The following is a 21,612-nucleotide window of genomic DNA, read 5'->3' on the forward strand; positions in this document are numbered from 1 at the left end:
TCTTTGCCCACATCCATTCATAATATACAAACCATGCTAATTTAACACCGCATATGGGCTCCGGTGCAATAGCCTTTGCATATTTTTTGTTGTATTAAAGATATGTAGTGTGACTCTTACAGGAAACACCATAGTATTAACACAATATATTAAATGATTCATGTTATGATTGTTCGACAAGTTTTACACTGACTATCAGTTATTTAACACAATTATCTACTTTTCTCATTTAATGCAGGAGACCTGGTAACAAAAGTGTTTTGATTAAATCTAAAAAGCATTCATAAAAAAACTCAGTTAATTATTAATATTATTCTCAACTCTTTTAAATTTTTATTTGGGCTTTTACAACAATGATGAAGATGAAAATGGCATTCATAAAGAGTCTCCTTTTATTTTAAAAAGGAAATTGAGGAATAAGAGTGTGAGGGGGTCTGCTCATTGACCCGTTTTTGCCTCCTGAAAATTTTATTTTATGACACAAATTGTATACGAAAAGAGCAATCCTTTCCATCATCTACAATTTTCTGGTGCCTTAAATTAGTTGAGAAACCATTATTTCTACACGTTTTATAAATAGCAGTCATTGCTCATATGTTTGTAGTTTTTTTTTTTTGTCTATTTTGCCAGAAATCATTAATAGGTTTCTACCAAATCTTTGCTCTCACATGTCATAATCCTGCCAACTCTGTTATTGTATACTTCTAGCAGTCCCGTTGATTGTCCTTTATTTCTGTTACTTCAGATTCGTGGGAGTAAACTTCATAACAAAGTCAGGTACATGACTGCTATGTCTTAATGGTTAATGTATGCTTGAAGCATATTGACAATAAGCACTTCTAATTATTTATAACTAACTTGGTTTTGTCTCCAGAGTTGCTTTGATTGTTGTATTTTTACTAAAAAGCCTCCCACCAATATAAATTTAACTATTCCTTCTTAGGAATTTTTTCTTTCCATTGAGATAGCTACTATTTCTTTTAAAATTTTGTATGAAGTTTTTTTATCCTTTATGGTATTAACGCAACACACTTCAGTTTGAAAGCATAATTTGTAGTTTTTCTACTATTCTTGGTTAGGCCAATAAAGTTTACTCTGCTGTAAATTGACCCATCTACTTGTCATCTATGGTTTCGAAATCAATTCCCTACTCCCTGTCTTAGTGTATTGTACGCTTATGTTTGAGTTGTCATTACACGTTGATCTGTTACTTTTTAGTAATTTAACTGGTTTCTTTTTTCTCTGACATTAATTTCATTGTTGTACTATAACTTCTTTTAAATCTTTAATTCTCTAAACATGCACTGTGAATATATATTCAACCATGGTACCACATTCTCACATCTATGACTTTTTTTCATTGTTTTATTTGAACATGTTACAACATCGGATTACTGCAGCAATTTCACGCAAATAATGTTTCAATTGTTTATATTAGTCCGGGTCCATGCTAATGAGGTCCACTTCCAACTTCTAATATTTTAAAAGTGGGCTTAAGGATTGGTCTGAAGTTGCAAGTCAGCTCATACTGTAAAGGGTCTCTGTCAAAATAGTGCTGCATGCTTATGTTTACACTCTTATCCACGAGTTTTTAACCAAATATCTTATATCTTGACATCTTGCCTGTCAATATATTTGGATACTCATTTCCAATTGAAGTCTTTGTTCGAATAATTTTTTTTTTCTTTTTATATAGTGAAGATTTGTTTTAGAAACCCAAATAATGAGGTTGTGTTCACCAATTGTGGTGGTTATCGGAGGGATCATATCCATTAGCATGCCGGATCTATTTATGATGATTCATGATTACTTTATAGGTAGTATGATAGTTACGCCGAAATTTGCTTGAAGATTATCAAGTGCTTAATTCATAGAAGCCCAAATTTTCTAAGATGGGCAGATTAATACAAAACATTGCTGTTCTTGTGCTATAGTTGGGAGTTGCAACTTGCAGCTGTCTAATGTTTATATAGTCATTGATTTTAAGGTTATTGCTACTGATTTAGGAAGGCTGGATTACAGAGTTACTTCTTTTTCGATAGTTGGAATCACCTCTCTATTTCTGTATATGCCTTTTTTGATGTGATTATGTTGGACTGGTCCAACCGGCCCAGCACTAGGGCCATCTCCTGGTTTATTCTAGGCGGACCAAGGAAACTGCCCGCCCCCTTGTGGGGCCCATGGATTGATGAAAAATTCAAATAGGAGGGGGGCAGTTTAGGAGGGAATTTATTCTGGGAGGGGCTGTTGAGTAAATATGCTTTTATTTGTATTATCTAAGTAGGAGGGAAAGGGTTAGGGTTAGGGTTATGTATGTTTTTGCTGAATTTAGGAGTTCTCTAGGTTTGCTTGGGTTCTAGCCACCGGTTAGATATTGGGATAGCCGGATCTTCCTCTCAAATTGAAGATACATTGTATCTTACTCGTTTTCTTTCACGTTTCATCGATTATTATGTTTCCCTTTTGATTTGCCAAGGAATTTCTCCAAATTTCTGCTTGTCCTTGCTGAAATTCCCAATTTTAGCCACTATTTTGGTAATTTCTGCACTTGTTCCCTAACAAATTTATTGTACATCGAAATTCTGACATTGTAGTAGGGGCCTGAATTTGTTGGCATGCGATTTTGAGCATGGTAGAAAATCTTGGTCCATGAAAACAGGCCTTTTGTTTTGTGCTCTTTAGTGATTTCAAGAATTTTCGAATGTGATTTTTTGATCTTTTGTGGTTATAACTAAAGATGCTATGGCATGCATACATCCAAATTAGTACTTAATGAGTGTTATTTTTTTTTCTCAAAATTGTATGTTAGTTGGATGCCAATTCCTAGAATGCGGGGCAAACATTGCTAAAAATTTTTGTCAGAAGTTTTCTCCTTATATTACCATTAGACATGAATCTTCTTTGGCAGCTTTTGTTTGTGTTATTTTATCTATCAAATTTGTGATTGGTTTTGTATGTATTGGAACCGACATTCATGTCAAACAAGGAAATAAGGATCCAACAAGAAAGGAAATAATGATCCTATGAATGCATGCCAAGGAAATGAAGATCTTGTTGATTCATACCAATGAATAAAATTTCGAACCTATTTGGGTTTAGCAAGCACATTAGGCAGCTCTAAATTTAAAACATTTTGATGTTTTTATGGATGCTGGTATTTTTTTTTAAGTATAGACTAGCTTCATCATTTTCTTTCTGGGTCAGTCTATATATGTCTTGAATCAAATGCTTTAAGGAATATTCCTTCATACTCGTGTTCTCCAGATTGTATTAGAGCTTTATTGCATGTATTCTAGTGCCGTAGTCTTCATTGTTGAAGGTGTCCTATCTAAGCACAAAAATTCAGTATTTTTTGTATATTCTCTTCATTGTTGCTGCATCCTTTATGAAAATGCAACTCTTCTAGCAACTGCTACATTTCTTGCAGGATTCATCGTCTTTGTTCCTTCTTTGGTTTTAGTAGCAATACTTCCTACAGTTGTTCCTTTTTGTCGTGAATCATCTCGCTGTTGATTCTTTCTTATTTTGGTCAATCATAACCTTCATTTTTGTAATTTCTCTATTGCAAATTGCTGCAACCATGACTCTCTCCTATAACAATGTTTTTCGAGAAGCAACAACAACCACTTCTCTATAGGAATCTATGGCCTTACAAATCTAAATTGTGTCACCATGACCCTTATGTTCTTAGATTTGTTTCCACCAAATATGTAATCGAGGAGGCCAATTTAGGTTTCAATATCAAGCTCACCTAATAGTCACTTAGAGGCTTGATGGATCCCCTGTTGAAAACAAATATTTTATTGTATGTTTATCATCTCAGGTAAGCCTTCATTTCCTATTTGGTGTCACGACCCAGCCCAGTTAGCTCGTGTAGACGAGACGGGAACGGAATCGGACGTTCAGAACATTTCAATCATCTAAAAATATGTATTTAAAAATCTAAAAAACTTCAATAAGGATTTAAAAGCGCCTCTAAAAATTTCCAAGCATATATTTAACATTGCAAGTCATGACAAAAGAGAGTTCATATACACAAGGTGGTTTCAAAACTAAACTATTCACGTCATGCCAAAACCACCCAAAAGAAAATCAACTATAACTACAAAAACATTAAAAGAACCTGTCAACCGGTACACGACGGCTGTATGTGAACCTTGGGTTGTCAGCCATCTCTTGTAGCAAGTCCTTCTGAAAAGTATCCAAACACGAGGGAGTGAGCTACGCTCAATAAGAATTCTCTAATCCTAACATGTTCACATGCCTTTTAAAATGAAAATTTACATTTTAAGCTGAAGGGGAAAGGCCTTAATTTCTTTTCCTACACATGCTAACTTTCATATCTTAAGAATGTTAATGTTTTATGTATGCCATATGCATGTCAGGTAATAAAAGCCATATCATATTCATATTTATACTTTATCATATACAACCGTACCAGAGTATCAGGGGTGTACTGATCAAGTACCCAAACATTTTTTTGGCCATTTATTTCTTATCCTCTTTTGCCCCAAAGGGTCATATTGTTCCCGTATTGCTCATAAGAGCCATATTTGTGCTTTCGCACCATATTTGGTATTCCGCAATCATCATGCACAAGTATTTTCATATTCTTTCCATATAAGTATAAATTCTTTCCATATAACTTCATATATCTCAAACATGAAGTAAATGTTTGACATGTATCTTAAACATGAAGTAAATGTTTGACATGTATCTTGAGCATGAAGTAAACATGACGTAAATAAACATGAAGTAACATGTATCAATTTCATTCCAGTTGCTTAAACATGAACCCTAAGATTACACTAATTTCATTCCAATTGCTTATTAAAACACTCCCCTTTCCTATATATATAAGGCATTAAAATTTAGGAATAAATCATAAAAATAATTTAAAAAATTATTATTTTTTCTCAAAATTTCAATTTCCCTTAATTAGAGACTTCCCTAAACCCGTAGGAACAACTTTTGTGAACATGCAAGCTCAAAAATCCTAGTTTAGGAAAAACCCTAATTTTTAAAATCCAAATTCTTTAAGAAAAATTGCGTTTTCCTCTATAAAATCCATTCCATTAAGTTCTTCCAACATTCCCTACAAAAATAATAAAAAAAAATTGGAACCCTAATTTCGGAACCTATGATTTTCCTTAAGAAATCTTCAAGTTTAGGGCATAAAAAGGTAGGTATAATCAAGCCCTAAAGTTTTTCTAAAGAAATCTTCAATAAAATATAAACCCTAAATTCTTGCTTCAAGAGAAACTCATGAAAAAAATCAAGGTTCTTTAAGATTAACTTACCTCCAAGCTTCTCCAAGTCTTTCTCTATCTTTTTCCTAAAGGATCTCGCCGGTCACCGCCCGCCGAGCCCAAGCCGTCGCCTCTCCTCCCTCTCTCGCGTACTTTCCCTTGCTCGGCCGAAAGAAACTAACAAGGGACCGAATGAATCGGTCCCTAGGCGGTTGTGGGCTTAAGGAATTATTCTTAGGTGGCTTATTACGCATGTACCCTCCCATTCAATATTTCTCTCAAAGCTCATGAGGGGTAGTTTGGGCACAATCTACAAATTTTACCTAAACGAATTTCAGCGATTTTTAATTTCAAATCCGTGCGAAATTGGATATAAGTTCTTTATATCGTTTCGATCGAAATTTCGTGACGAATTTAATAAAATTTATTTCATCGAATTCCGACGACTTTGAAATTTTGCCTAAGTTCGCCGCGGCGCATCGAAATGCATGCGACACACTCAAGCGATGAATTTCGGGTTTTACATTTGGTTACATGTTTTTGAATACTGTTTGTCCAACTATTGGGTGATTAACTTAAGGGCAATAGCAAGAACATTATCATTGCAAATGGTTCTCTTACTATAGGTCTAGGGCTTGAAGATATTCATGTTACACATTTTATATTTTAAAATGTATTACATGTTCGTAAATTATGAACAAATATTGTTTCAATTTCCAAGAAGATTAAAAATTGCCAAGGAAAGTGGCGCTCTCCTCTATCTTGAGAACTTGAGCACTACCAATAGAGTCATGAGTAATGTCTTTATGATTTCTTAGTTCTTTAAATAAAAGATTACATTTGGCTTGATTACTATGACCTTGATCATTCATCCTTAAAACACCTAAATATAATATTTTCCTTACTTTACTAAGGAATAATAACACTATTCTTACATTTCATTACATGATTCAAAATTAGTATAGGGTAAAAATTAAAAGTTTAGGTCTGATAATGTAAGATTACTTCAATTAGTTTTTAACTACCAACTTCCAAAAAGAAGGTATTGTCCATGAGTCATCTTGTGTAAATACACCCTTATAAAATGGTGTTGTTTAAAGAAAAAATGGACATTTTTTTTTTAATTTTTAATTTTAAAAATATGGTCAGTTAACATCACTCAAGCATTTCGATTAAAAAATAATGCTCTTAAATCCCTATCAAGGGTAAGTTGTCCTTACTGCAACATACTTGATAAATAAGATTTTCCTTACAAACTTCAGACTATAAAACTCCAATGAAATGTCTGGCTAAATTCAAGCCCGGAATCCTGACAATCTAGATATTCAACTAATAGCCTCACAATTCCATGGAGCAACCCATAACTTTTCTCAAAGGAGAAGCTTACTGCTTCGCTTCAAAATTTGCTAGCACCAATCTTCTAGAGTTCCACCTTAGTGCTTTTTGCCAATTGCTAGTTTCTTCTCAATCGAAGGCCACAAACTTCGTGCACTGCTGATGACCCCAATTTGCCATTGTTACTGTCTTCAAGTCTACTTCAAACTGTTCTACATATAAGAAGATCACAACTTTCTTAGGTTTGACCCTACTATTGTAAAACTTTATATAAATGTTTGAATTTTTACATATTATTGAAAAATCTTATAAATTTATGTGAAAAACTAGTTAGTTGAACTTCATTGAAAAATTGTCTTCATTTTCATACAAATTGTCTTGTCCGGTGAGATTCTCATGTGAGTGATTAAGTGATCTAATAAAATTGCATTGCGTACTATATCATTATGAACCAAGTTCTTCTTCTACATATTTGAAAGCTTTGAATTTCATATCAGTATAATAAATATTGAATATAGTTCAATGAATTTCATATCAGTATAATAAATATTGAATATAGCTTAATGATTTCAATTTATTATTAATTCTAATATATCTTTTTGCATGACATTTAGATATGGTTTTAGTTTGTTTTTTCACATCGTATCATTGTTATATGCATGCCCAGTGCTTTATGACAGGTTTAAGATAACCTTGTTGAGTTGGTTATCCATAACAGAAAATTTAAGGGACAGTTAATAATAGCTTAATTAGTAGTGATTAGATAGTATTATCACTAGAAACTAAAGATAGGCAAAGCATCACTAGGTTAGAGATTGGCGTCCCGGCTTAGATGTAGATAATAAATAAATTAATTGCACAAGATGGTGCCAATTAGGCGCTCTCTAGCATACCACTATTTTTTCCTAGAGAGGTGACCACCCACTTGACTCTAGGATTGTTGATCCGAGACTCTCTGACAAGTTATATATGAATTTTGACAGGCTTTTATGACCCACTTACCCTAACCAAGTCAAGAGGGCAACGTAAACGTATTGGTATAAGCAAGGAGACCTCTCAATAAATTAACTTCAAAGGCCTATTGTTATAACAATTAATTCTATTTTATTATATATATATACTTTGTACCCCATGGGAGTCCTTCTGAAACCGTATTTCTATACGTATCTGATCGATGACTAGCCTTAATCGAAAGTTCTCTCTCGTTAGTGGGAGGGGTAATTAACTATAGGGGCTTGCGCCTATAGGAAACCAGAACTCAGATCATAAAGTCCTCACAAAATGAGGGCGAAATCTCTGGGTAGTGTCTTATCTACAAACCCATCTGCCTTCCAATATTTACCCCGTAACTTATTCAGTTAAAACTCCCTCGCCGAATAAAAAGAAATCGCGCGGCGGGGAGGCCGGGGCCGAATTTTCGGAGCCCACACACACATCTTATTAGCTTAAAATCATTACCATTAGATTGCTAATAGCTTAAATCTTCGACTTTGAGATTCTCATCTATTTCAATCAAAGAAAACTCAACCATCTACTTGAGGAAAGTTTTAGATAAAAATTTATCTCCAAATTCTAAACTAGTCAACCTTCTCTTTTAGCTTTCCACCAATCTTAAACCTTCTACCTCCATTCCAACAACCCTTGAAGTTTATTTACCATCTACCCATCTTTTGGTATCAGAGCCAAAAAGTTCCGAAACCGTATAGCCATTGTCCCAAAAGAGTGAGAAACTCAATAATCCGAAGAGGGACCCCATCACCATAAGGTTCCCGCCCGACAAAAAATTTTGGTTTCAAGAGGAGATTTTATAGTTCATCCTTAAGGCATTTTGAAATCAAGTGATAATATTTGCTTTTCATTTGCTATTATTTAGTTTGGTAGAAATCCATGTTAATGAAATCTAGGATATTAAAATGTTATCTTGGCAATTTTAAAATTATTTTTTTAGTTCAAGCAGTAAACACCATATAGAAGTCAAACTAATCTTATTTTAGAACTTACTATCCCTTTTGGTTTTTGAGAGTTTCATGTAGTTTAAGGTGTACGCCACAAAGAAGTATTTCTTGCAACTTATTGAATTTATTTTCTAAAATATAAAAGTTGAAGTCATATTTTGTGAAGTTTTCTCATGATTAATTAGTTTTATATATGTTTTTCTTCACTTACAAAAATAATTATCTAAAAATTGTTTAAAGATTACAATTTTTTTTTCATATTTACATTTCATTATCTCATAAGCATTTTTTTCTCTTATCGTGCATAATTATTTTTGCCCAAAAAAGAACATAATTGGTTTGTGTATTTGTAATATTAAAATAGTTTTGTCAAAAATTTTTTTTTTTTAAATTGTCCAAGGAGAGCTGGGAACTTATGCAGTCCATTGTGGCCCCTCCTCTCCTGGAAGCCCTTTTGGTCAGGCGTTACACAAATCATTAAGTAGTTTTTGTCCTTTCTATGTTGGCATTTTCATTATTTTAAAATTCTTACACTATTTACTGGACGTTTATAATCATGCAGCTTCATACATCACAATATAATCTCACCAGGACAAAATCTGAAACTTCTATATTTGATGGTGTGCATGACATTAACAAATTGTTTTGATTGGCTCAAACAATTGATGATATTTTTGATTGGCAAAATGTGGATTGCTATTAAAGAACTAACTTTGTAAAATTAAAATTGTCAGCAAAGGCTTGGTAGAAAAACTCTAGCATTGGTAGAGATGAAAGAAATTTTAAAATCTGAATATTGCCCAAGATAGTTTAAAACTCATAACCATAAGATATATTGTTACATATCAGGAAGTATCTTTGTACTTTTGATGGAAGGAGATTAAAAGAGTTAGAGCTTAGCATGAATTATTGAACTCATTGAACTGCTGATAGATTCAATCATATTGATGGAAATTAAAGAATTGTGATAAATTGATAAGACAAGTTTCTAAGGATATCAACTTGTGCTTGACTTTACAGTTGCCAAAAAATGTGTCTAGAAAGAGTTTTTTCCACCAGCTTTTGGTTTAATTTACGAATTAACTTCAATTAAGGTCTACAAATCTAACATATCCATTCTCTGTTGTTTCTTGTTCTTTTACATCCCCGCCACTTTTCCAAGCCTTAACTCATCAGAATTGTCATAATTACATAATATCTAATAGGCACCTTAACAAATATTTTGATGGATGAAGGAAATTCTTATTCTTTTATTTATCTAGATGAAGTTAAGTTTGAGTATATAATATATGAAGAGGCTTGGACTGCCCAAAGATGCTATGGTTTTCAATTGAAGTCCTCAATAGTTGCATGTTATGAGATTCATTTTCATATATGAACCTTTTTTAAGGATTGGAAGCAGAGATGCATATTCCATATTGTTAGAATTCATAGAATTTGAGAAGGGTAAAAATACCTTCTACTTATTATAAAAAATTATTCCCATTTATAGATCTATACAAGATGTCTTAATGAAGAAATAAATAACTTCTAATTGATACATAATTGCCTCAATATAATTCTTCCTAATTCAGCTACCCAAATATAGAAGGATATTGGCGTGATCCAAGTGAGCCTCCCACGGATTCTTATCCTGACCGTGGGATCAAATGCCAAGGGATGACTGAGATTTTGACACTCCCCCTCAAGTTGGAGATCAGCTTGCAATTACTCGCTCAGAGGTAGAGCTGCATTGGTTATGGATAGGATATCAACCACTAGAGAAAGCTGGCAATGAAGGCCGATGATGGAAAACTATCCTCAAAATTCCGACAATTAAGGTCGGTTGTGGGAACCTGTATTTATCATAATTTCAGCAATGAAGGCCGGTGGTGAGAACTTTGTATTCCCTTGAAATTTAGCAATGAAGGCTTCTCGGAGAAAATTTCCCTTGTCGACAATAAAGGTCGATGATAAAGAGTCTCTCCTTTTTTTTTCACTAAAAAAGATTTTTTTTTCTTTCCTGGTTTAATAAACCAAACCAGCCGAGCCTTAAAAAAAAGGCTTGGATCGACCGGTTGTGAGAACTTTGTATTCCTTTGAAATTTAGCAATGAAGGCTTCTCGGAGAAAATTTCCCTTGTCGACAATAAAGGTCGATGATAAAGATTTTCTCTCCTTTTTTTAGGAAAAAGATTTTTTTTGTCCGACAATGAAGGTCGATTTTTTTTTTTTTGGGAAAAAGTACCTTCCCGATTTAATAAACAAACCGGGCCGCCGACTCTTTAAAAGAGTTGGACTGGGTAGCTTAAGGTGCGCACGCAGGGACTCAAGCGGGAGCAGCTCGAGCTTGCGGCTTTGCTCCTTCGACGACTTACCTTCGTCGACTTCGCTACTTCGTCGGCTTCGCTCCTTCGTCGACTTCCCTTTCGGTCGGATCGGGAGCAGCTCGAGCTTTCGTCGACTTCCCTTTTGCTACTTCGACCGTGCTTGGCGGAATCAGAGCCTCCATCTGCAGAAGTAACTGGCGGAACCGAGGTTTCCGTCTGTGGCGGCTCCTTGCAAGATCGAGGGCTTCGGTTGCGGAATTGGGTTGGCAGCTTTTCTTCTGCGGCGACGTCTTGTAGCGTCAGAAGGTTGGATTGTTCGGCGATGAGGGCTGGCGGATTGGCTCTGATACCATGTTTGAATTCATAGAATTTGAGAATGGTAAAAATACCTTCTACTTATTATACAAAATTATCCCTATTTATAGATCTATACAAGATGTCTTAATAAAGAAATAAATAACTTCTAATTGATACATAATTGTCTCAATATAATCCTTCCTAATTCAGCTACCCAAATATAGAAGGATATTAGCGTGATCCAAGTGAGCCTCCCACGGATTCTCATCATGACCGTGGGATCAAATGCCAAGGGATGACTGAGATTTTGACACATATGTATATGACTTTCAAGGATAAGAGGTTCAAAATAGTTACAGAGATGCATATTCCATATGTATATGACTTTCAAGGATAAGAGGTTCAAAATAGTCATAAGTTCATGTATAACATGAATTTTATCTTTAAAGTTTCCTTGAAGTCAGATTGACACCTGATCCACATCCAGCTAGCTTCAATATGGTTTAGGTGAATGAAAATTTTGTCTATCACTGAACATTAATTAGTCCTATTTAGTTGGTTTGTTACAGAAAAAAGATTTAGTGTGACATCCTTAACAGATGTTCCCAGGAAATTGCTAGGGAATTCGGGAGAAAACTGCTACCATGGTACTTTAAATGTTGCTGCAGTGAAATGCTACAGTGATTTTGATAAAAACTATAGGGAATTGATTGAATTGCTAAGTAATTAAATTATCAATCTTAAATACAATATTTCTATACATATTATATGTAAAATTCTTCACACCAAAACACAATTTAATAAAAATAATTTCGATGAGTTTTGGGATGTGCAAAAAATGAGTATCTTTTCGGGAGAAATTTTCTGTTAAAAAATCGGTGGTACATAGCACTCATCATGCTTTGTCTATTCATCATAATATTTTACTATTTCATCCTAATATTCTATATTGACAGTGCCTCATCGCATCTGTGTCGGACTGCAACATCTCATGGAGATTATAAAATGAGATGTGACATCATAACTTGCAGTTCTGCTTTCATCTCACTTTTGGTGTCTGGTAGTTTGCAGACTTGTGTTGATGATCAGGTAAAACCTCTGGATATTAGTTGTTCTCTATCTTCATTTGGAGTGCTTGAATCATGATTCATTTGTATTTTGGTTGTCAAACTGCAGCTCGTGGAAAATCTCATAAAGAATGAACTCATTGATAAAAGGCAGCTAGTCCATGCTCAGCCATGCTGCGAGGAAAACAAGCTTTCTTTGAGCCAACCTCTAAGTACTGATTGCATAGCTGCAGGAGCATCTGTCTTTGAAGTTTGCATGAAAATTCCGTGCTGGGCTCTCCAGGTTCTTTGCTTATTAACATAAGCTCCAGCCTCCATTTAAATTGTCAAATATGTTATGGCTTGCCTGTTGCTATGTTGGCTCAAGTCAGAAATGTTTTGTTCTGTGTATAAATGTTATTTTGATCTTCTTGGGTGAGCATCGTTCTGAAATGATATATGAATAGTTTTCAACCTTAGATTGCAAATGTTTTAAGATAGCACTTGCATTAGTGGGAATCCTTCAATTGTTATGACTTAAGACTGTATTCATCATGTTCTTTGGATCCATTAAAGCTCATTATCTTAATTTATTTTGAATAGTCATCTTGCTACATGCCATGATTCTATGAACTTGCTTCCGTACAGATTCTAAAGCATCTTGCGAGTGATTTCTCTTGCCGTAGCCTTGTCACACTTGGCATTGCAAGCATACATGGCATTGCAGTTGCTTCCTTTGAAAAAGAAGATGCAGAGCGCCTAATTTTCTTTTTTGCTAGTGAAGGGAAAGAATATGCTAAGGAAGATGCTTTCCTCTCTGGTCTCCCTATTTCATCTTCAATCACCAGTAGTAAATTAAGTGCTAGACCTGAAATTCTTATTGATGGAAATTGGAAATATTGCCATAGTCTATATTGGAATGCTAGAAAGAAGCAAAAGCAGATGACAAAAGGGACTCATATGCAGGGACTAAAGGTCGCTGCTATGAGGCCTATTCCACGATCTCGGAGGCAGAAAAATATTTATTTTGATGTTGCATATGCTGGAAATCTGGCAAATCTTGAGGAACAAACTGCAGCCTCTAGAAAACGAAAAAACATGTCATCAGCTTCTCCAAGATACGGGATTTTTTCACGTGATAGGGACCAATCCAAACCCAGGGAGCATTCTGCATCCTCTAGAAAACATAATTCATCAATCCGTGGATGCTCTATATCAAAACCCACCTCTTCAATGCAAATAAGTTCCACAACAAAATCGGCTTCTTTTGTTAACGAGCATTCAACTTCCATTCACAGATTAGCTTATTCTATTAAAAGAAGGTCGGAGGCTAAATCAGACCTTGCAAAGCAGAGAATTTCTTCAAACCCGATACCTCTGAAGAGACATGAGTGCAATCGGTGCTCAATTCATGACTGCTCAGAAGTAAGCCTTATAATGCTGGTTTGTTTTGTTTAGCACCTGTGCAATCAGTGGTTGATACTTCTTGATGTTCTTTACTAGGAAGAATTTCTGAAGGATTTGGTGCACTTTCTTATCCTGAGGGGACACCAACGGCTGGTTCCTCCAGGAGGTCTTTCTGATTTTCCTGGTGCTGTACTTAACACAAAGCGCTTAGACTTGTTTTGTCTTTATAAAGAGGTTTGTTTCTATAAAGAGTACAATGTACATCGATGAAATACAGCTTTCCATCAGAGGCTTTCACTTGTAACATTTTCCTGCATGGAAATTTGTAAGTTCCTATTACAAACTTGCTGTATGTCAGTTCAGGTGGTTACCAGGGGAGGCTATTACGTTGGAAATGGCATTAATTGGAGAGGTCAGGTTTTCTCTAAAATGAGCAACCATTCAGCCAATAATAAAATGACTGTAAGTTCATATCCTAAATGGATATTCTATCGTAGTTTTTGCTTTAAAATGTATAGAATTTTGCTGATACTTGCATGCATAAATGATAATGCATTTTTGTTGTAGTCGATTGAAGGCTCATTGAAGCTTATATATGAAATCATTTCTGGCATGTTGAGTTTTTGAGCGATTCCTGTGAAGGCCATTTGTTTTAACTGTTCATCACAAAATTGGTTTCGAATGTACTAGAAAAATTGAAATCACTTATTCAATCGCTAAAAAATGATTTTCCCTTCAGTATATGTGCATTGGAACAATCTTACCCTACCCAATTCAAGTTTAGTTCTAGTTGGATTGATTTGTGGAATTAGGCATGTCAAAACACGTGAACTAACTAACATAGGACATTATGAAAGGATTTAATCTCAATTCATATGACATAAGGCTAACGAAAAAAAATTGTTTAACAAGACATGAAAATTCTTAAATGTTGTTTCAAAAATTGACTCAACCCACCAACTAGATCCGAAAAATCCAGATTTGGGTTGACCCGTTTAATAAATGAGTTTATTGAATGGATTGTGTTCAGGTTGACCCGAAAACTCATTTTTGACCCAAAAATGACCCGTTTAACATATCGTTTCTTAATTTTTTTTACATGTGGGTTTAACCTTTATTATTTTTTATCAAATATCATAAATTTTATAGCTAATAAGTTATAAAAGAATTTCTTTAACTAAAATGGGTTAATGAGTTGGTTTTAGCTGGTCGTGTTTGGGTTTGTGTTTTTGACCAATTTATTAAACGGTTCGGATTCGGTTTGACTATATTTGAGTCGGGTTAATTTTGGGTCGGACCTGAATCCGTCCGGCTGACCCGTTTCGACACTCCTACTTTATTGCTATTCTACAATAACAAGCCATCGGACATGTGAGCTTATTAATGAAATAATAATACTAGTAGTTAAATCACCAAGAAAATTGAAATGAGTTTACTGAGTGAACAGAAAGATTACGTCTTGGAATAAAAGATCTAAACTAATTCATAATTAAGGCATCTAAAGAAGAAACTACTACAATGACGTGAGTACATGACAAAAACCCATCTCAAAACAAAATCTACTATTGTTTTACCAATCAAATGATCTGGATCTGCAATAATTTTATTGGGGTTAGCTTGCAAAACAGCTTAGCATGTAGTTTATGAAGGCATAAACGAGATGGTATCAGACATTCAAAATATACACTGAGTGGCATGAATAACAAGTTATAAGGTATAGAAAAATGGCTATAACTAATTCAAATAAACTATCGTCTTACTGAAATTATTAATTTGTCTAACAGATAATGAACTGATAATGAAACGTGCTATAAAAATCATAACTCACATGCTAAGTAACATTGATGATGAGCATTCACATCATATATATATATATAAATATATATATCTGAGATTATAACATTAAAGGTGATGAGCATATGTTGACTACTTGACTATAATACTAAGGCTTTGTTTAGGACAATTTTCTTGCTGCTTTCTAAAGCAGTTTTTAGTTCAAAAATTTCTTGAAAACAACAAAAAAGTATTGGCTAAAAGCTTTCTCAAACGAAGTGTAAATTATCCATGGTTACATAAATATTGTATATATATGCAACAACAAGATCATACGTCTAAGCAATGTACAATTTTATCTTTATAAATTTTATCTTTATAATTATTATTATGCGCAAAGTGATAACTACTTGCAAACAAGGGAGTTCGATTTTCATAGTTTTAAGGAAAGGGAAACCTGAATTATATGGTGGCTGCTTTTGGGAGGGGAAATGTGCGGAGGATGCAGGTGGAGGGAGGCAGTTCTCGATGTAGGGGAGGTAGCGGCCAGTCAATGCAATGGTTTTCGACACGCTTGTCTTCGAAGTCCTTGAAGATTTGGAATTGTTGTAAGGTCATCCCGATGAAAATGAATTGAACATAAGTTGTTGAAGAGATTTCTGAATTTTAGAAAATTAAGGTTCTTGATGGGTTTGCATAGATCACAAAACTTCGACCAAATCTGCATTCTTCATCTTGGGTCAAGGAGAGCACCAATTGTTATGCCCCCTGATTCAAGGATAAGACACCTTTTGAGTAGGTGTAGACTTCTAGATGAAAGATATTAGAAAGAGAGAAGCATAATTCTATTTTTTAAAATGAAAAAAATTACAGCAGCTGGGTATATAAAAACTTGGTTGAACCAGTTTTGGGCCTAATGTCTGAGCCGGTTTGGTCTAAACAATGTTTAATGCAAAAATAGAGTGTATTTTAAATAAGAAAAACTAAATATTGATGAACTGGTTTGGGCTGCAGAAGTCCGGAGGTTTCCTATGGCTGGGCGGTAGTTCCTTTGGATTGCATGTGTGCGGAAGTGGCTGGTGGTGGGCTGAAGTGCCTGCTGTGGTGCATCGTGAGCTATTTTGTGGACTTTTCTTCTTTGATGATTTACACGAGTTTATTTATTGCTGTTTTCAGGTTCTATCTTTTCGACCCAATTTTCCCGGGTGTTCTTGATTATTGTGGGGTGTAACTGATGTGAATCAATGAAGGAATTGCGTGCAGAAATTAAAACAAGAGTTAATTAAAACTCGCCAATACAAATTTATTACCAATAAAATAAAGGATTGAAATTATTCTAGGTAATCAACTTGCTTAGGCGAAGATTTGCTTTGAGATCACCAAACAATTAATAACATTTCAAGATAAAAGAATTACTTAAATGCTCATAACAAAATCCCACAAATAATAATGAAAAAGTTCATCTTGAGCACCCTCTCACTCGTTCACTCTTGGGCTTTAGCGGAGAAGAAAGGACCACACGAAGATGGAGAGCACTACTACAGAAAAGGATATGAAGGACTTCGTTACCGGAGAGGTAGCCGCCGGTGGAAGTGGTGGTGGATGGCGTCCGATGATCGTCCAAGCGTAGTCTCGAAACTGTTGGTCGATGATGCTCACAAGAATCGGGACGACTCGCTCCAAGTATGCTTCAACTGTGGCGTCGTCTTCAAATCCTACGTCAAAGCACGGAGATCGTAGGATATTAATGCTTCCGTCGGCGTTGAATACTAATCCCCCTCAAACTCCTGATCCGCCATTCAACATTGAGGAGGGCGGGAAGAAGAAAAGGGATGAAGAGTTGGGCCGTGAGCTAGGGAGGGGTGAAGAGAAAATCTGAATTTGAATTTCAGATTTTCTTGGCTTGGAGGGAGAAGTTATTTTATCATTAAACTTCCCCTAAATTAAATTAAGAGGGCGGCAATTAGGGGGGAAATTAAGGGTGTAATAAGTATATGCCTAGGTGGCAAGGAGAGGGAAACAGCTAGGTGTGAGGGGCCGGCCAAGCAAGGAGAAAGAGAAGGAATTTGTTTAAGTAGTGGGGCCCATGGGATTAATTAAATCTTGATTTAATTTCAGGTTTTAATCAATTAGGGAGATTGAAATTTGAATTCAAAACTTGGGGGAATTGGCTGGTTCGGCCACAGGGAGGGGGAAGGAGACGGGCCAAGGAGCAAGGGGAAGGGGGCGGGTGTAAGGGAAAGGTGATGGGGAAGAAGAAAAACAGTAAAATACAAGTAAACCAAGAGCTCACCGTCGTGGGCTGTTGGGTATTTCGGGTGGAGCCTCTCCTAGGTCTCATCTCTTTCTCTCAAGCTCTCAAGCAAGAAGACAAAAGAAAATCTCAGATATTTTTTTTAATCCAACATTCACCTCATACAATAGGAGACCCCTTTATAAAGGTCTCAAAGCATGAAAATGAAAATGAAAATGACTCATATGCCCATCGGGCTACAACAAACACTACGCCTTCATAAGGGCAAAATAGTCACTAATGCATGAAATAAAAGATACATAAAATAACATAGAAAAATATCATAAAATGACATGGCAACATCAGAAATATAAGCTCCCAATCGTAGTCGTCGATCTACGATTCCTTCGTCGGTAAACCTGCCTAAAATGTCTGTCGATGACCTCATCAGTAACTGATTAAGCTTTTGCTTAAAAATTTATCATTCATTTAAGCATATAGATCCAAAGTTTTTAAATTTTGTTTTCTATATCTTGTCTGCACATGGTAAATTTAAAAAAAAAAAATCATAAAGCAGTTATTTCAACTCCTTCATTACGGACTTCCAAGCGAAGGCGTCTATGTAACTATTTTGGGAAAGAGTTTTGTTGGTCCAAGGGAATCAATGAAGAACAATAAATCCGTTCTATATTTTTCAAGGATTATTTTCGATTATACTATTTACATCAGGATTTTGTTAATTTATTTTATTTGAAGTTAGGATTAGTTATTCTTTTGGATAATATTAGATTTGAATTTTAAACTATGTAGGATTTTATAAGAAGTACTTCATTTTATCTTTGTAAACTTATTTTTATGAATAGGCCTGATGTAGAACGAAAGCACCGGCTTTGCTACGGAGAGGACCTCCTCTCCGAAATCTGAAATTGTTCCTTGCAAACTGAAATAAATCTGGATTTATTCCAGCTCACAAAATCTGAAATTTTTTTCTTCAGGTTTTTGTGCCAAAACCTGAGAAAATTCTCAGGTTCCAAGTAGAAGGAATGCTTCACGGGAGGAGTTTGGGACTAGTAGTCTCCCTCTATCTATCCTATCAGGCCCCTTCCATTGTTCCTGATCTCTATGTTTGCTCTGTTTCCCTGGCTCTACATTAGATCAAGTTATTGCAAAATCTTGAAAAAATATCTTCAAAGCACTTGCAGCTATGATTAACAAGATTGAAAAGAAGAAATGGATCATTTGTCAACAAGAAAACAAGAAATGCAGTTATGTTTTGGTTTTAGCTACGTATATTATGCTTTCTTCTTTTGCTGTGACTGCATCTATTTATTTGTCTCTGGTCTCTTATTGAAATGCAGTTGATTAATTCCTAAGAAAGACTGAACCATATCCTTTCTCCCTGCAAAATTCTGATAGGGAATCACATATGCCTTAAAAAGACATTATGAAACTTATCTGCTGGAGTATGAGTTAGCTCATAATGATGTAACTATCGATCAGTGTGTTTTGTGTCACAGGTGTGCCGCTTTAATTTTCCTATTTTTTCTTAAAAAGTTTGTTCTACATTTCTTCCTATGATTAACAATATGTAACTTATATCAGTGGCACCACTTCCGGCGATTGGTTGAGCTGTGGAAGGTGCAGCAAATGGGTTCATTTAGGTTGTGATAAAAGATCTCTTGCTGCTTTCAAGGTGTGTCATTCTTGCTGACTCCATATTAATAGAAATTTATATTTTCATTTGTTTATTCTGTTTTTGCTTGAAATTTTTTGCAAAAGATAAACCCTGTGCTATTTGAGGACTGATTTCCAACTACGGCTTTGTTTGGGACGGCTTTCTTCTTGCTTCTTAAAACGGCTTTCTAGTATAAATTTTTAATTTTTGTACTAAAAAATCGCTTTAAGAAGCAGGAAGAAAGCCGTACCAAACAAAGCCTACATCTGTTCACGGCTATCAATATAAAGCTTATTATCCTAGTACAATATGAATTCAGGATTATTCGAAGACAGATGGAATTGAGTACATCTGCCCGCACTGTGGCTGAATATGCACAAGATAGGACGCAATGACATGATTTTATCTTCTCCTTTTCAATGTTTATAAAGAGGGGCTTCCACTTCATAGTGCCACATGGTAATTATCGAAGAAAAATTAGGTCACATATCTTTCATTTTTCATTTTATTTTCTGCTATCCAATATGTGCATTGAATGGGGGTATCGGCTTGGACCAAAAAATCGGAACATGGAGAAATCAAATAGATGTAGTTGATTTATATCTTTTGCGGTTCTTTCATTCCCCCATTTTTTATTGCCACTTTTTTTTTTTTGGAAATCTTGCAACTTGTAACAATTTTTTTAACCCAAGCTTATTAAAATGAGTTACAGAGGATCAGAAATCAGGCTTGCTTGGGCAATTTCCATGTTGAATTGTGAATGTCTTTGGTGGTTCCCTTTGAAGAAGTTTCTTCCAGACTTTTGACGTCAGTTTTGACAGGACACTAAGGAGAAAAGCATATATTTACTTGTAGTTAATTTTTATTTCTGTTTAGTTTTCATTGTCTTTCGTACTATATAGAAGCATGTGCCCAGTTCCAAATGAAAACAGGTAAACTTTGAAGGTGGGAAATAGATGTATTCTTTCAGCATAAGAAGACAACATATGATGGTATTATAACAAGTTAATAAGTAATTATTCCTAGGGGTGTCAATATTTGACACGATCCGAAAACCCGACTCGAACCCGATCCGAAAATTTCGGGTTAGGATCAACCCGGACCCAAAATGGCTCGGGTTCGGCTGTTCGGGTTCAAAAATTCAATCCTTTTAAAAAATGTGGTCGGGTTGACCCTTTGACCCAAAATTGACCCGTATTGACCCGAAAACCTATTTTTGACCCGAAAAGCGGAGATTGACATGTTTTTTGACCTGAAAACTAGCAATTTTTTCTCGACCTCGAATCATGTCCAAAAAACTGACCCGTTTACAAAAACGGGATGGGTTCGAGTTGACCCGAATAGTGTCGGGTCAGTTTCGGGTTTGACCCGAACCCGACCCATGACCCAAAATTGACACCCCTAATTATTCCATAATTCATGACGAAGAGATTGCGATATTGACAGGCTATGAGAAAATCTGTGGGAATAATGATTGCATGATTATTTAGAGGCCCCGGCAAGTTGCATCTCAAGATCAACCCTTATCTTTTGCCAACTATGTTGATAATCCGATAGCGCTTGGTCAGATTCTTGGTTTTAGCTAAGTGCAGTCCTTCCCTTGGAAATACTTTGGAATTCCTTTATCATCTACTTGCTGATTTGTGGTTGTGGATTGCCAATCTCTGTTTGATAGAACTAACATGTGGCTTGTTTGTTGGAAACATAAATTTCTTTTCTTAGATTGGCTCAACTCATCAGATCTTCTATCTGGAGCTCTTTCTTACTAGCACATTTCTGTTTGTATTCCTAAATGTGCATTGAAGAATGCTGCAAGCTATCCTGTTTAAATGTCAATCAAAACAAGATGCATAGTCATTTAGAATCAAGCTATACTTTTTAAATCGAATGGTGGATTGAGTTTTGCTTCCCTAAATTTGTTTTTCCATTTGCAAAATTGAACATTTACTTTAGCCATAGCCTACTTGACAGATTTGTGGACTATCTACTATGGGTCCATTTGGAGTTTTAGCCCCTGTAATGTCCCATTTTTTAAAGGATTTGCAGTCTATTGATACCCAGATTTGCAGGTGGTTATCTTTTTCTCATTGGTCATGGTAAATCCTTAGCTTTGTTTGATGACATTTAACTTGGGCTTCGTTTTGGATGATTTTCTTACTGCTTTTTAAAGTGGATTTTTCGTACAAAAATTTCTTTAACTAAAAAAATTATACTAAAAAATTGCATCAGAAAGCAGTGAGAAAGCCGTCCCAAACGAAGCCTTAATGGGTCATTTCTTAGCGATTTTTTGGGATCTCAGGTTCACATCATTTTTAACCTCCCAATTGATGCTAA

The 21,612-nt window shown here is 35.2% G+C and overlaps 1 protein-coding gene across 3 annotated transcripts in view; it reads left to right on the forward strand.

Moving 5' to 3' along the window:
- LOC110110419 (AT-rich interactive domain-containing protein 4) overlaps positions 1–20,261 on the forward strand; it is a 38,757-nt gene extending 18,496 nt beyond the window's left edge. For 2 of the 3 annotated variants that reach the window (XM_020841886.2, XM_020841887.2), the window contains exons 9-17: positions 746–777; positions 12,101–12,233; positions 12,321–12,494; positions 12,839–13,615; positions 13,694–13,831; positions 13,961–14,059; positions 19,020–19,120; positions 19,206–19,296; positions 19,598–19,906. In XM_020841886.2, coding sequence (XP_020697545.1) covers positions 746–777; positions 12,101–12,233; positions 12,321–12,494; positions 12,839–13,615; positions 13,694–13,831; positions 13,961–14,059; positions 19,020–19,120; positions 19,206–19,296; positions 19,598–19,648 — 1,596 coding nt within the window. In that variant the 3' untranslated portion in view covers positions 19,649–19,906. Of the gene's footprint in view, positions 1–745; positions 778–12,100; positions 12,234–12,320; positions 12,495–12,838; positions 13,616–13,693; positions 13,832–13,960; positions 14,060–19,019; positions 19,121–19,205; positions 19,297–19,597; positions 19,907–19,990 lie in introns of those variants that run through there. The other variant, XR_003700028.1, reaches the window with a different exon arrangement.
- Positions 20,262–21,612: the final 1,351 nt, after the last annotated feature.

Source organism: Dendrobium catenatum, unplaced genomic scaffold, assembly GCF_001605985.2.
Source record: "Dendrobium catenatum unplaced genomic scaffold, ASM160598v2 fragScaff_scaffold_199, whole genome shotgun sequence".
NCBI classification, from domain to species: domain Eukaryota; kingdom Viridiplantae; phylum Streptophyta; class Magnoliopsida; order Asparagales; family Orchidaceae; genus Dendrobium; species Dendrobium catenatum.